The 16,871-nt window shown below is 39.7% G+C and overlaps 1 protein-coding gene across 7 annotated transcripts in view; it reads right to left on the bottom strand.

The window, feature by feature from the left end:
* L(2)gl (LLGL domain-containing protein l(2)gl) overlaps positions 1-16,871 on the bottom strand; it is a 32,224-nt gene that overhangs the window by 7,262 nt on the left and 8,091 nt on the right. For all 7 annotated transcript variants that reach the window (XM_076816965.1, XM_076816955.1, XM_076816984.1 and 4 more), the window contains exons 2-4: positions 12,774-12,871; positions 8,383-8,473; positions 545-786 (exon numbers count right to left, since the gene is read on the bottom strand). In XM_076816965.1, the coding sequence (XP_076673080.1) occupies positions 545-786; positions 8,383-8,473; positions 12,774-12,871 (431 nt within the window). The remainder of the gene's footprint in view (positions 1-544; positions 787-8,382; positions 8,474-12,773; positions 12,872-16,871) is intronic.

Genomic DNA, 16,871 nt, shown 5'->3' with positions numbered 1-16,871 from the left:
AGTACAGAACTTTGTGAATTTAAACTGTAAACTTCCATGGAAGGGACAAGTGTATTCTTCAATTCAATACCTGCGGTAAAATGGTAGATAGAGGAATTTAAATTCTGAAATATTCTGCGGAACTTTTCTATGCTCGAATATTCTAAGTTTTAAGGTTTTATTTAAGGCTAAATAAATTTAAGGTTTTTACATTTCTTAAGATGTAGCTTCTCCACAATTCATTTGTTAATATGCTAGAGTTACGTCGCATTACTCAACTAATGTGAATTCATATCTACATAATCGCCTTCTCAATTAAGCACTGGTTAAGCGGTAAAAATATAGAGCTCTTTCAATGACTTCTCCTCGAAAAGTGAGGCAATATCTCGTTGCTTCGCTACAGCCAGTGCATCCAGCCATTCGCTATCACGGATTCGCGATAAGTTGCTGGGAGAGTAAATCCCTTTAAGCGGTTTTCGAAGAAGTTTATCTATGTTTTATTGCCGAATATCCTGGATAAGGCCGATTGCCTCGAGATTGTTGAACAGAGCGCTGGTATTCTTACTTCTGCATCACCACGTCCTGGTAGATGATGTTGTCGGGCATCACGAACGTCTTGAGGTTCAGGAGGTAAATATTTCCGCCCTCCGTGCCCAGAAGAAGGTGCTCCCCGTTCGACTCGAGGCACATCGCCGAGATCTTCTTCAGCTTACCCTCCAGCGAGAGCGACTTCGTTTCCACCACCGAGCTCTCGTTGATCTCCCACAGGTGAAGGGAGTTGTCGTCGCACAGGGACACCAGGCGGCCCTGCTCGACAAACGTTAAACAATAAACATCGTCTCTACCTTCTTTAACTACCCCTATAATCGATACTTCCAGAGTACACGTGATCGCAATTTCAAATCGGAGGGTCATAATTTTGTACACATTGAGTCGTACGAAAATTAATTCGGGCGAATGGTTTTTGGTTCAAAAGGTAATTTTGAAGATTTTGAAGATTTTTAAAATTTTCAAGATTATCGAGATTTTCAAGATTATCGAGATTTTCAAGATTATCGAGATTTTCAAGGTTATCGCGAGATTTTCAAAATTATCGCGAGATTTTCAAAATTATCGAGATTTTCCAGATTTAAAATTTTCAAGATTTGAGATTCTCAGGATTTGAGATTCTCAAGATTTAAGACTTTCAAAATTTGAGATCCTCAGGATTTGAGATTCTCAGGATTTAAGACTTTCAAGATTTAAGATTCTCATGATTTAAGACTTTCAAAATTTGAGATTCTCAGGATTTGAGATTCTCAAGATTTGAGATTCTCAAGATTTAAGACTCTCATGATTTAAGATTCTCAAGATTTAAGATTCTCAAGATTTAAGATTCTCAAGATTTAAGATTCTCAAGATTTAAGACTTTCAAGATTTGAGATTTCCAAGATTTAAGATTTTCAAGATTTAAGATTCTCAAGATTTAAGACTTTCAAGATTTAAGATTTCCAAGATTTAAGATTCTCAAGATTTAAGATTTTCAAGATTTAAGATTCTCAACAATTTTAAGAGAAATCTTGTTATTTGCATAACCCGAATTAAAATTCTCCGAAGTCCATACTATTTAATGAGGAAATTTGTTATTATCCTGAAGTTTTCATTTCTTCATCATCCCCTAGTGGAGAGACAAAGGAAGATAAATTACGTTTTCCTTTTTATTTTGCAACTTGGAAACTGTCTATCTTCCTGTTTATTATCTACTAACGATCACACTACGAGGAGGGACTTTATGATTACTTTGCATAGACGTTTTTCTTGAATATAAAAGTCTATGAATAGGATCTGAAATTTCGTAACGTCCCTAGGTCACCATATACATAGCAAAATAATAAGCATTGTACAGCGAGCTTTCGCAATTGCGACGTCTCTCACGGGGCAGCTCCCGCGCCCCTTTTTTCCTCCTAGCGACGATTCTCCGCATCGGGCGAAGTGAAAACTCGAGGAAAACGCAAGGTTGAGTCGGCTCGCGTCTCGCTCCTTACTTTCACGCGGATCCAGCCTGTTCGTAACGTGTTTTTTTCACGAGCCCGACGCCGGTTTCGTGGAAAACGCGTTCCGTGCAATCGAGAGCGTGTTATTAACGTGTGCAGTTGAATAATTGGTATTGTTACACTACTGCCACATCCCTCTCGGGCTGTCGTATCGCTCAACCCGCTTTCCAATCTCATTATTTCTAGCGTCTAAACTTTCCAATCCGAAAACGAACCTGTGTAACATCGCTCAGAATCCAACTGATGGCCCCCAGGGGTTGTTTTGAGCCTATTATTGTGATTTTCAGAATATAGTAAGTGACTGAGAGTTTTAGGGGTTCCATCGATGCCGCGTAATCAACAGTAATGCTTCGATACTAGATCATCAGGCAAACCTCGAAACTAGTCACCTTCTACCCCACAGAATTCACGCTGTGGAATTCAAGGGATGCATATCCTTGACAAGTCGGAAAATAGAATTATTTTTATGATTTTTTTCTCTCTAAAAAAACGTTATAGTCAACCCTGCGTGGTCACAGGGTGTATCGCACCACAGGCAATTTTCGAGTTCAAATATCGCGCTTTTACGAATTCAAAATGAATTTAGACCTTAATATCAAAATTTAGAAATTTAGTGAATTTTAACCAAAAAAATTGCTTCTTTCCAAAACTATTTTTCCCACTACAAAATTTATATTTCTAGAAAAACACTATTACGACAATTACGACTGTACAATTATCACTGAAAAGTTAAAAGATTCAAAAATACGAAAATGGGGTGTGACCACGGAGGGTTAAGAATCAGGACATACACCTTCTCGTGTATCAATTAAGCTGTATTCTCTTCAAAAAGAAATTTGATATTTTAAGAAATGACGCCACAGCAGCCCCTTCTCCCAACGCACGTAACTCCACCTACTATTCTATCTCCTACCGGAGCATACACATAGGAGACACGACTATTACTTGGTACAAATCAGCGATAGGCTCGTCGAGTAATCTGAAGTTAAAGTATCTTTTATTTAATCCGTTATTTAAATAATTTTTAATTTAGTTAATACCCAACTCTGGCACACACAAGTGGTCGCTGGATTTCAACGATCTCTCTCCATTTCCTTGACTTTAATTCCCGATGAGATCTTGTCCTAATAACGAGTCCTCGACTCCAGCTACAAAATCTTATTGCGTAACGTCCGTTTCCAGTCGACGGGACTTGGAACGACAAACACGGGGAATAAGAAAAGAAAAGACATCGCGGCTCGATAGAATCATGGCGAGATTACGATCGTGGGCCTGCTATCTTATCGGTTTCAGGTTTCGTTTTAGAAACTGCCGCGATAACGCCGAGCTGACGCTCCGCGGCGACGGGTGCCCTCTTCTCTAGATACAGTTTAAGAATCGGCACCGCCCCGTTCCGCGCGCTCACCGCGTACACGGCACCGCGATAATCATCGTCGCCGGGTATCACTTATCCCGTGGACGGAAAGACGTTATTAAAAAAACAGTCTACCGCTATAGGTAAATGAACGTGAAAAGAATCGTCGTTATTTACGCGATGAAGTAATCACGCATTATTCCCCTGGTAATTATACACCGCTTTTCCCCATTACTCTCCTCGTTCCTTCCGCGCCGGTAATTAATTATCTCTGGAGTCCTCGAGGCTCGCGTGCTGCTCTGTGCGCGCGCGAGTTCGTACACGCCGCTTCTGAATAATTCTTATTTCTTCGGGTACAGGGTGTGCAAAAGAATATGGCCATGAGTGGCTGGAATTAATCTACGTGTCTGAATAGGTCACACAGTGACAGAGCTGTTAAGGTGTACAGTAGAGTGGCTCTTACTTACTCTTGGTGAAATTTTTTTTCAAGATTTTCTTCCGGGCAACGGATAACGGGAAAGGGTGCCCCTGGGCCCTTAAATATTTAAATAATTATTTAACAGCTCGCGAAATCGATTTTATGTAATATCCTCCAAGTTATTAATTGAATAAAAAAATATGTCAAACAAAAGTTGTAGATCCGCGCAAGGAGCATCTTTTATGTTGTATTACTTTTTCTCGTGCGACAAACGGTTTTCGAAAAAAGTCCGAAAACTAATAAAAAACTTCTTTTTTTTTTAATCAAATTTTGAAAGTTTAAATCCTATTAGAACAGTTTTTATTTATGAGGGTGAACAAAAAAAATGGAATTTTTATTTTCGAGGACTATTTTTTTAAACATTTAAGGGGGAGCATATACCTAAATATGCGAAAAAGATAAGAAAATCTTATTTTCAGTGTTCGATATGTCATTAATGTTTCCTGAAAAGTTGGGACCGAAATTCACAAAAATATCGAAGATATACACATTTAGATTAGACAGATTATAGACACTTCTGATGTGTATACCATCGATATTTTTGCGAATTTCGGTCCGAAATTTTCAGGAAACATTCATGACATATCAAACACTGAAAATAAGAAAATTTTTTTATCTTTTTCGCATATTTCGGTATATGCCCCCTTAAATGTTTAAAACATAATCCTCGAAAATAAAAATTCCATCTTTTTTATTCGCCTTCATAAATAAAAAGTGTTCTAGAAGCCTTTAAACTTTCAAATTTCAGGAAAAGTTTTTTTTTAGTTTTTCGGACTTTTTTCAAAAACCGTTAGTCGCACAAGCAAAAGTAATACAACATAAAAGATTCTCCTTGCCTGTATCTACAACTTTTGTTTGACATATTTCTTTATTCAATCAATAACTTGGAGGATATTACATAAAATCGACTTCGCGAGCTGTTAAATAATTATTTAAACGTTTAAGGGCCCAGGGGCACCCTTTCCCGTTATCCGATCGAGCTCAAATCTATTCTGGCGGGTGCCCCGAAGAAAATCTTGAAGCAAATTTTTACCAAGAGTAAATAAGAGCCACCCTAATGTACACCAAATATCCAAACGTAATCCGAAACCCCTTCCACCACTTTCCATAGTATTTCGGCAAGGACCTCAAGCTCGAGCGACCGTCTCACCTGAGTACAGTATCGGTGAGGGTCTCGAGCCACCGTGAATATGCATTAGCGAACTATCGGTGTGGGGTCTGCAAAGACCCAGGCTCAGGACCCGAAGAGTCCCGTACTCGAAGGGTTAATACCTCCATAAGAAATGAACCCAAGATTCGAAATAAAGCTTCATCATATAATAAGCCTTCGATTTAACCCCTCAGCGTGGTATGCCGAGCAGGACTCGTCATAGGAAAACTGTCCACAACGGCGGTATGACGAGCACCGCTCGTCAAGGGACGTGAAGCGCAGGCATAGCGAGTAAGGCTTGGGACCAAGGTCTATTGGACACCCGAATTAGAGGCGTGCTGCGCTCTTCTCATATACATTCTGTAGGCCTTGGGAAGGAGATATTGCCTTGAAGAAGGCCTTTTCAAGAGAGTGTCCGTTTGGGAGGGATGCAAGTCCGATTGGTTAGATTAGGAGGTGCGACAATAATTCTTTACGTCTGCTATGCAGTAACGCCTTAACAGGGGTCAAGGTTTCGACCAATACAATTCATCCCACAGCTAGGTACTGTTCTCAGCAGAAAGCCTCCACGCTGATGGTTTAAATATGATTAATTTGAAAAACAGGTGGGATACTCGACTCGGTGGACCAATTAACCGAACAAAGAGCCAATCAAAGATTAAATTACCCGGTAACTTTACACCATTCGCATGCAAATGCTTCGAGGTCACCGTAGAATCGACAGCCTTGAAATATCTCCACAACCAAGGCCCCTGCGAAGACACGTCACACCACGAGTTCGATTAATTTTTTCAAAGACATTACCGTCTATGGAATTCAATCCCAGGATCCCGGCTGTTTTTTAGATTCTAAAGCTCCCGGGATTTGTATATCAAGTATAACTTATCCCGAGAATTCCCAGAATTTTTAAAAACGTAAATTACTTTACGAACAACTGAAAAATATAAAAATGGAATCCAAAAAACAGCCGGGATCCCGGGATTGAATTCCCTAATTACGTCACATACTTTGAAGCGTATGAATCATTTTTGTGGGAGTACCGTTCACCTTTGCGGCCCGCGGAACGAGCGCGGAGTAAAGTAATGTTCGTAACGTGATTTCGCGATTCCGTGGAATACTTTGCGGTGACGTGCGCGCATTTCGTAATAAAATTTGATTGGCGGAGAGGTTGGCGTAAAGGACACGAGGAGACAGAAAAGACCTTTACGGCAGGCGACGATGGTGTTCGCCGTGGCGTGTCGCGTATATTATTTATTCGTGAGCACACGCGCGAAAGAGCGTTGCGCGTGTCGCGCACACAGTTATGCAACAACTCAGCAACGGCGACCGTATAAGCCGAACAGGGTGTCGCGTTACCTGTGCAACGCGTGTGACTTTTAAAACAACCATAACTTCGCGCCTCGCGCACCTTTGATTACAATGTTACTTGGGCTTTGCAACGCTATCGTCACAGGGTGCCATTTTTCACGAGATCGTAGCAAGTATAGTGTAACTCCATCACAGCTGAGCGACTACGATCAAAGTATATCGCTGCATTTGTATTCGAATCGATGTTACATGCACCGTGGATAGTTGCTTAGAATAAAATACAAAATAAACATTGTTTTTCATGTTTCACAATCTCCCCCAATATAAGTTGAGGTATATGTAATAAGGTCAACAAAACACATTAAAAATAGGTATTTCAGAATATAAATCTAACTTAATAGTGGAAGTGAAGCATATTTGAAATAGTGTTGGTAATTTGTAATACCGAAGTATTTAATAAACTACCCAACGCTATCTAATTTGTAACACAGTAGAAAATAGGGGTTAATGACCTGTTAACTAATGACATTTGTGGATGAACCGCCATTTTCACATTTTCGACTTAATCTGCAGAATAAAAAACGTGAATTTGCGAATTTTTTTCAGCAAGTATTCACTTGTTTTAACCATGGTTAAAATATGTCAAAACTTTAGAGTTAAACGCTTAATCTACTCATCTGCGTGTTCCTTCTATGGTTCCGTGTCAGTTCTGCGATAATTCTGGGAATACAAAGTGTGACATGAAATTTTAGGTTTCAATGGCATGTTGGTAATTCGGAATACCGAAGTTGAAGGTAATTTGGAATATTTCAAAGCTTAGCGATGCTTTTGTTTCACGTGCAACGGCTACCACCGCGGCGCTTTGGCCCAGCGCTGTCCATTTATACATATTTACCTAAGATTGTTCCTAAATATTGCGATTTTTCAGCCTGATTAGATCATAAAAGAAAATAATTTTATTATCTACATGTTCTTTTTAAGTTTATAAAGAGAAGGTAAATTGGAATACCGGTATTCTAAATTACCTGCACCTTAAGGGGACTAGGCAGTCGAAAAATCGATTTTTGTTATATTTTCCGAAAGTACTATCTTTTCTCAATAAAATGCCGCTTGGTTTATAGTAAAATTCGTAAAATGGTATATTTGGCAGCTAAAAACGTCAAGCGGCAACCTTTGCCCAGAAACTTTAAACGCGTTTTTCTCGAATATTTTTTTCTCTTCTTTTTTTTCGTGATTGTGAACGAATTGAGGTTCAGATCGACTTGGAAAAAATTACAGAATGTGTAGAACACGTGCCATTTCGGCGCAAACCTCTGATATGGTCCGTAGAAATTCGAGACATTCATAAGAAAATTAAGAAGTCGCCGGATTTTTGCAGCGCACAAACAATGATGGTCTGGGTTAAAAAAATTCGGTGACTTCTGAATTTTTTTTATGAAAATCTCGAATTTTTACGGACCATGTCAGAGGTTTGCGCCGAAATGGCACATGTTCTACACATCCTGTAATTTTTTCCAAGTCGATCTGAACCTCAATTCGTCCCCAATCACGAAAAAAAGAAGAGAAGAAAATATTCGATAAAAACGCGTTTAAAGTTTCTGAGCAAAGGTTGCCGCTTGACGTTTTTAGCTGCCAAATCTACAATTTTGCGAATTTTACTATAAACCAAGCGGCATTTTATTGAGAAAAGATAGTGCTTTCGGAAAATGCAATAAAACAAATCGATTTTTCGATTACCTAGTCCCCTTAACAAAATCGATACTTCCTGTCATTTTTCATTAAGACCAAAGTTTCAGCTACTTTTCGTTTCTTATTATTACCGAGAGTTTGAAATATAAAAGTTTACTAGCTTCCCTAAGATATTATGCAGTTTTATTTGTTCCCATCCTCTGCCGTAGTTTTTTATTCAACTTAAACAAACTGGTATTCCAAATATGCTGCACTTCCACTAATATTTAAAAAAAAAACCGCTGCGACCCCCAGAAAACACTTCGCGACTACAGGCTGGCAATCAACAGACTTACACTATTATTATAAAGTTGGATAACATAACTCTTCGCTGAGAGAATGGCAATCTTACCTCGTTGGGCAGGGCGACGATCTTCGTGACAGCATTTTCTCCGCTGTCAATAGAGTGTTGTCCGTAGAACTCGACACCTGGCCTGCCGAATCTGCGGTCGTGGGTCAGTCAAGGAAAACAAATGCCGAAGGCGCGAGCATCTACTTAGTTCTAATCGACAGACGCGCTCGTTTCTAACGAACAAACGACGCCCTTGTTTCGAAAACGACCGACTTAACGCGCTGACCAAGAACGATCGTGCTCGGCCAGCGTGCTGAGGAATGCACACATACATAGTTCCTGCATCGTCGTCAAATTCTGCAAAGATCCTCCGCGTGTACGCCGCGGTTCTGAATTACTTCGAATCACATTCGTGTCACGGAGCTGAAGCAGCAGGGGACTGGAGATAAACTAGCCTAGAGGAAAGTTTCGCTGATTCTTGGAGATCTTTCGATGGCTGACAGGCCTCTGATATTCCACTGTCAGCATCTGTGGTTTTGGAGGAGAGTTTCTAAAAGATTGAGAATTAGAATTTTGGATTCTGAACGCCTGATTCTTGAAGACACATTAAACCACAAAAAATTCTAATATTAAGAGTACAAATTTTTGATTATCTTCAATCATGTGCATATATAGCTTAAGAGTTAATTAACACTATGACGTTTACGTTTTTTTTAAATAAAATCCTAAAGTGGCCTATTTTGGAGCGATTTGATAGGAAGGTAGACTTAAGATATCAACCTTCGTAATTCTCGAGGATAATTCGAGAGCCTTTCAATTCAAACCTCTTTACCATAAACTAGATTGGATTTTGAAATGCGGCAAGAATTCGGAAGTCTCAGCGTCCAATTGCAGCCAGAGAAACGTAAAGTGACCGATTCGATGCGCCTCCGTAATATCCAGCAGAATTTTCCTCGACGCGCGGTAAAGACCTTTACCATTCGCCTCGCGAAATGATAATGATCTACTGATTACGTAGTCGCTGGAACATCTGCCATCGGTGCCCATTGGTTGAGTAAAATGAGCAGCAGGCCAATGAAATGCGCCACGGCACATGGAGAACCAGACCTTTTGCACGCTGATAATTAGCATTTTTCAGACGTCCAATTGTGTGCACGAGGCGCCCAGCATAGAATCGATGAACCTTGCCAGCATATCTACAAGACCTAGCGAATATTATCGACTTACCGTCGACGAAACTCTACGGTAAAATATCCCCTGGGATTCGACTGTTTTATCAAGTCAATTGGCAATTAAAAATACACGCGCACCGAAGTATTTAATTCGCACAGTGCGCGCAGCATCTAAAATATCGTCGGGGAGTCCTCGAACGTTGACTTAAAAAAAAACAAGTTTGGAATTCACCTTGTGTAAAACTTTTTCGATCGACTTAAAATGGCATTTTTCAAAAACCTTGCGCGACTTAACCCTTAACTGGTATACTGTTTTTTCAAACGTAACTGTTATCTCGGGGTCGTGGCAGACCCCAAATAAAAAAGGACACAGAAATTTGTAAAGTCGACATTAGATCAACCTCTATGAATACCTATTTCGTTCGTAGGTAATATATAAAATAATAGATACGTAGAAAGTTAAACTATTCTGATCAAATTAATTAGAAATTCAGTTTACAAACTCAGACAACCAAATATTTTGCAGCGAACCTTGCGTGCTTGGGGTCATGACTGACCCCAGGATATCGGTTAAGGGTTAAAGTAAAGCGCAGTTAGCCGAAGAAATCTACCACATAAATATTCTCAAATTCGTCACTCCCTGCCACATAAATATTCTGAAATTTGTAACTCCCCTGATTTAAGCAACAGCCCGTGTTTTCGAATGCAGGCTTGACAGGTTTCAGCCCACGTTAACGAGGATATCCTCCGAGTGGAGTCCACCCACTAAATCGATAGCTGACCAGGCACAAACTGGGTAACGAGGTAACAGCAACACGTTCCCAACAAGTACGAGCGTACTCCAAGTTCCGCGGAGTGTTTCTGCAACGTCAATCGACTTCCCAAACATTTATTTAGCGATTCGGTAAAAGGTTCAGCAGCTGCCGGATTTAGATTACAGCCACTGTGTTTCACGCACTTCCGTTTGCCGTCTGCCGAAAACTCGACGCGCCCGATAAATAACGAAGACGTTTGCGTGACGTTGCATTAATGCCATCTACGTGTTCTGAGAATGATTTAACGGGTCTGAGTTTTGCTGCGACCGGTTATCAGGGCGGCGAGGAAGTGCGTTAAAATGTCCAGCTTTCTGTCTCGTTCCAGCAAGGATAAATTCGAATAAAACTACTTGACGGCGGTTTCGTACTCTTGGGAAATGAGCGTGGCTCTGGGTAACTGTTTAAACTTAAACATCGACTTTTTCCAGGTTCGGGGAATTTCGGTGGGCAACGTGATGTGAATTCTAGGTAAGTCCGGGATCTAGGAGGTACTTCTGATTGTAGTTTCACAAGTTTTGATGTTTACAGCTAGAACTTATACCTACAATTGTACTGTTAGATGCAAGAACGACCTCAGGACGTTCAGGCCCTTTTTCCGTAATTTCCTTGCCGTGGCTTTAATATTGACAGAGCTATGGTAAATCTTGTAAGTCGATGTTGACCAACTGACCCTGACTCGTAGTTAACCACCTTTAGAGGGCCGGGATTTTTTCATTGAAATTGTAAATTTTATTTACTTAAAATTTATGCGTACATACCACCAAATGGCCGGCAAAGTATCCGCATTCTTAGCTGGTACTTCTGGCAGCGTAAAAGTTAATTCAATTTAAGAATAAGACTGATTCTTTTTCTCTTTGTGTTATACATAAATTACGTGCTAGATAGAAATGTTTAAACTACTCTTATTTCGCGTGAATATTCTTTGAGACTTCACCGAGGAAAATTTGAGGATTTATCCTCTTAAATCGCGTGCAAATGCTATAATTAATACTATTAATTACCATCTAAAGTTAAAACGCTAATCACAATGTAATGCACGCTCTAAAAGTTAAAGCAAACATAGATCAATCTGAACATGACACGGTGTATCACTATTTTTTTACTATATTTTTAAATATTCTAGCATAATATTAAAAAGATGGAGGGCAAGAAGGGCCCTTAAAATTAATTTCACTGATTAATTTATTAAATAAATCCGATTGCCCTAATGCAACTACAAAGGAGATATATAAAAAATTTAAATATTATAGACAGTTTCACAACTTCACTATGTATAAAAAAATATCTAGCTTCGTAACGTTTACAAGTATTTTTCCCGAAACTGACTTTTGGCACCCTTGCATCCAACAATACAAACTCCATAGCTCCTGGTGTTTGCATCACTTGCAAATAGCATAGATACAACTCTTTTACCCTTCCTGCTATTACTCTCCTGATCGTACTCCTTAGAACTCACATCCATCCACGCTCATACAGCTTCTGATATCCTACTTCAGATGTGCCTGATCAGAATACCTCCTTGCCCCTATACTCCTCCATTTCCCGATATCCTTCGCCCCAGCAGGACAACCAGCCTGCTACACTTCTGCCTCCGATACTTCGATACTCCTACACCTCTGAGCCTCCTGGTATTCTCAGACCTATTCGGAATACCTCCATCCAACACTTCCACGCGTGACATTCTAATAATTCCTACACCTCGCAGCTCCTGATATCTCCGCGCTTCTATTTAGTCGCAATACCTCCAACTTCTTCCTCCATGCTCAAATATCCTGATATCCCCAGCTCCGGTCAGGATACCTCCACCTAACGTGCCTACGCTAAACGTTCCCAAGTTCTTTCACTTTTACATCCCCTGGTAGAGCCACTTCCGATTAACACACCTCCACCTTCCTCCTACGCGTCCGCATCTCCTGATACTTTTACTCCTGATCGGGGCACCTCCGTCTCGATTTCATCGCCGGCCGCGGGAAAGCCCCCCCCAAACTGGAACCAGGAAAAAGCACAGTCCCACTTCGCGCCTGCATAACGCATGCCCGTTACGGAAACCCCGTCGATGCACGCGAGAAGGAAGAAAACGCTCCACGCGATGCTTTCTAGAAACGAACTCTGGAGCTTTCAACGAAACCCGCAGTCACTCGATGACGATAATCCTTCGGCGAAAGAGTCAAGGCGCTGGATTAGCTTTATTGGATCGCGAACCATCGGGTATCGCGTAACTCTAAAATTAGTATCCCGGTGCAGAGGGGTGGGAACTGGCGTCAATTACTTTTTCCCGTTTTCCTGTGGTAGGGAGGTCTGGCTTTTTCGAGGATTTATTGGCAGATGCGAACGTCATCGAGCACCGTCGCGAGGTGCCTTGAGACCAGATTATAAATACCTGGTGAAAAAAGAGAGGCTGGGAGAGAGAGGCGGTCGGAGGCGAAAGAAGGCGAAAGACGGAGCGAGAAAAGCAAAAGGATACACCTTGATGGCGCCGGATGCCGTGCCGATGATCATCAGCCGTAGACTGGGATCCCATGCGAGGGCCGTGGGTTTGTTTGGGAACCCATGCTGCACCGTCTGCAAAGAACAGGAAACGATTATTAGCGAAGCCGGATGATGGTAACAGCTAGACGTAAGATCGATGTAATCGAAGGGTGCTTGATTGTTTTCAAAATATACTATGTACCTACGTAGTACCTACAGTCGCATCGGAAAGGTTGACACTCTTTAAAGTCGCGTAACTTTTTTAAAAATGGTCCGAACGACTTGAGTTTTTTTTTAGAAGCTAGCGGAATTAGTTTTCTAGGTGAGGTGTTTGGTTGTTTTGAAAATAATTGCAACTGGTCGGAATAGCGATGAAAATAGCGAAGGTCGTTTTTTATTTTTTAAATTGTTTTCTGAGCCTGTAATGAAAATTCAAAAAACCCGTTTGTAGATTGAAGTAAGTTGTATACGTGCTGAAAATTTCATCTAAATCGATTAACGCTGCTCTGAGCTACACACATTTAAAGATCGCTGAATAAGGGCGAAAATCGCGAAATTCCCGAAATCAGCGGTATGAATTTTATTCTGCAATCTTTAAGCGTTTACAGCTCAGAGCAACGTTAACCGATTTAGATGAAATTTGCAGCATGTATACAACTTACTTCAATCTACAAAGGGGTTTTTTGAATTTTTATTACAGGCTCAGGAAAAAATTTGAAAAAAAAATGACCTTCGCTATTTTCATCGCTACTCCGATCAGTTGCAATTTTTTTCAAAACGACGAAACACGTCATCTAGAAAACTAATTCTGCTAGCTTCTAAAAAAAAACTAGTCGTTTGGACCAATTTTAAAACAGTTATGCGATTTTAAAGAGTGTCAACTTACTTTCCCGTGCGAATGTATGTGCACGATGAATCTTATTTTGTTGGGTTTGACAATATTTCTGGCAAGCATAGGGTGGAGTATTCATGTTTTGATTTAAAGTAGTGAAATAGAATTAATTAGACAGATATCACAACTAGAAAATATATTTTAGAAAATAAATTATGAATTTAATTGATTAATTATTGCTTGGGTCTTAAACAAATGTGTAATGCAGTGGTTCCCAACCTGTAGGTCGCCGCGGTTATTTTTAGTTGACGATTCATAGCACTTATTTCTTTTAATATGGTTACATTGTCGTATACTATTAATGATGTAACACTGATTTTTCATAAATGGAAAAAAGAAAAGGCTGGTTACCATCACACTAAATAAGACAAATATATTTAATATATGTATTAATATAATTGAATATTATTAAGTTAGAATTATATTTTGAAATATTTTTAATGTCTTTCTTAACCTTATTAAATTTTTCGTAACTTATTTGGGGGGAGGGTCGCAGGTTATTTAAATAACATAAAAGGGCGTCGCGACACGAAAGAGGTTGGGAAACACTGGTGTAATGTGAATGTAGTGGACGTTTGAAAAATAAAAATTCAGTGCGCAACTCAAGAATCCTGGTATTAGGGGAGACCGGGGCTAGATGTTACATGGGTAGGTTGTTACAAAGCAGTTTAAAAAACGAAAAGTAAAAAATCAAAACCTAAAAAGATTTTATTAAAAAGTTTTAAGAAGGAAACTGAAGACATAAAAATTATAAAAAAAACATACAGTAAAGAAAAGGCAGATGAGAAATAAAACCACCACAAATAATAAACAAGAGTCCCCGTATGAAACGGACGACGATAATTAGTGCAACTGATTTCAGTGTTTTTTTTTATTATTTTTAAAATAGATTTTTTATTGTATATTTAATGTAATAAATTCTTACCATTAATACATTTAGTTTTGTCCAAGAAAATATAATTATGTTTCGTAAAATTTAATCCTGTAACAACTTGCCCCGTATTGCGTAACAACTACCCCTGCTCGGGGCACATTGATACATGTCTCGACCTTCAAAATGGCTTGTTTCAAAGTCATGGTTTTCGTTTAATTACATGCGAAAACGGTCATCCGTAGAGGAAAGAACGTACTTTAAGTGAGAGTCATTGATAGTATTTAATATGGAATGCAAAAACAAATAAAAAATAAAAAACTGAAAAATGTAACAACTCGCCCCGGTCTCCCCTACAAGCAATCAAACGTTATGGTTTATTTATAGGGTACAACAAGTTTTGTCTTCACTACATGCGTCAGAATACACATGTCCCTTCCCCGAGCAACACGTTCCATAAATGAGATCCTCGTAGGTATATATATATACATTAATTAGTTAAGGAATATAGCGTTACTCGATACACGAATCGAGTCTTGCTCGCAATTATTGCACCGAGCGTCGTGATCAGCTAACTATTTATACGAGAAAGTCATTAAAGATAGAGCGCCCGCGCGCAGCCAAGAAAAATATCATCCGCGATACGTATCAATTTACGTGAAACATCGACACACGTGAGAAAGCATTGCGAAATAAAAATCGTGGTCGACATGAATTTTTAAGCAAACACGCAGCTTCTCTGCTAATAAATATTTACGCGAGTTTCACATCTGGGCGTCACCCATCACTTTCTGCGCAATCAATTAAGTTGCCAAACTAATCGAGTATAATTAACACCAGGGACAGAATATTCTGGCTTTTTAACTTTTTACTCGATTTCCTTCCACGCCTACGAATTATTTTCATTATTTCTATAATTTTGTATAGAAAAAAGGGGGAGCCCAGGGGGATGTTGCAGCGGTACTCTAATGGCACTTGAGTGTCACTTTGAATACCAGAAATCGAAATAACAGTGTGAAATATTACGCTGCTTCATGAGTACTTAATTGTTTTATAAACAGACATTTGGTACATGATGGTATACAAAAGTGTCCGCCCACCCCATACGTACACCATACTTTACTTATTTCAGTAATGTTAAATTCAGAATTACCCATTACAATTAAATCGGTGTAAACCTCGATTAATATATTTTTAGTTTGTACCACTAACCAAAGAAATGCTCAAAGAAATTGTACTAAGAAAAAAATGAAACAAGCTAAACCCGAATTTCACAGAAAATTAGTTGAATCTATGCATAATAGATTAAAACTAATAATAAAATCGCGGGAACTCAAAACAAAAGTATATTACTAATTACTTAATGTCACCTAGAATGGCGAATCCTTACTTTAAAATCGACTTGATATATGAAATATGTTACATATAGGGTGGACGGATATTTTCGTGAGTAACTGTATTTCCCAAAGAATGCGAGACTTAGACTAGAGATAAAAGTTGGGCCATAACGTGGCATTTAAATGGGATACGAGGGAAACTTAATTAAGACAAACAGAAAGGGACGGGTTAACGATCCTACGCTTCCCTTGCCCGTGTTCGAATGCAATTAACGGTAATTACGCGAGTCGACCGTTTCCGGCTTTCTCGGCTGGCAGCTACTGGCCCGTCACGGCGATTTTCGGCGAAAGTCGCACGGTATTAGTCATCGATGAGTCAGATTCTCCTAGTGGCCCGTTAATCGAGCGGTTTTATCGGTCGATGGTGCGCGCGTACTCGCCCGATGCTCGGCAAACAGGGCCCATAAAGAATCTCGTTTACGAGCGGCAATTAAAACATTTCTGTGATACCCTGTGCAACAACTTGCATCCTGTTACACAGGGGCGAGGCTCCTGGCAGAGTTCGCTGAATCCACTTCGTCCCCCTCGATACAATGAAAATTCTGTCAAAGAATGAACAGATAGTTCTTCTTCCCATCGAACGGCCAAATACGGAGGCACGACGATCTGCCTTTCAGCCTCCGTTTTGCAAACATCAGGTTAAAAATATCGATGGTTTAATGGACACGTATTACGCTCATTTTTTTTTTATTAAAAAAAAATCGTAGCGAAGGGTATTTAAAATATTTAACCTCGATATTGACACGATGTCGAAACCTTGATGATTCGTCCGTGCGTCTGTTTCGTAACTGTAAAACCGATATGACTCAAGCACTTACGTTCATAGATAGCACGAACGGCACGATTTATTAATATAGATTATCGAAGTTCCATTATATTATTATCTACGTGGATGTAGAAAATAAAATCCATTCAGAAACGCTTGCTCGACAC

The sequence above is a fragment of the Andrena cerasifolii genome, chromosome 1 (assembly GCF_050908995.1).
Source record: "Andrena cerasifolii isolate SP2316 chromosome 1, iyAndCera1_principal, whole genome shotgun sequence".
Classification (NCBI taxonomy): domain Eukaryota; kingdom Metazoa; phylum Arthropoda; class Insecta; order Hymenoptera; family Andrenidae; genus Andrena; species Andrena cerasifolii.
Note: the sequence above shows the minus strand (reverse complement) of the source record. Positions and strands in the feature narration are given on the sequence as shown.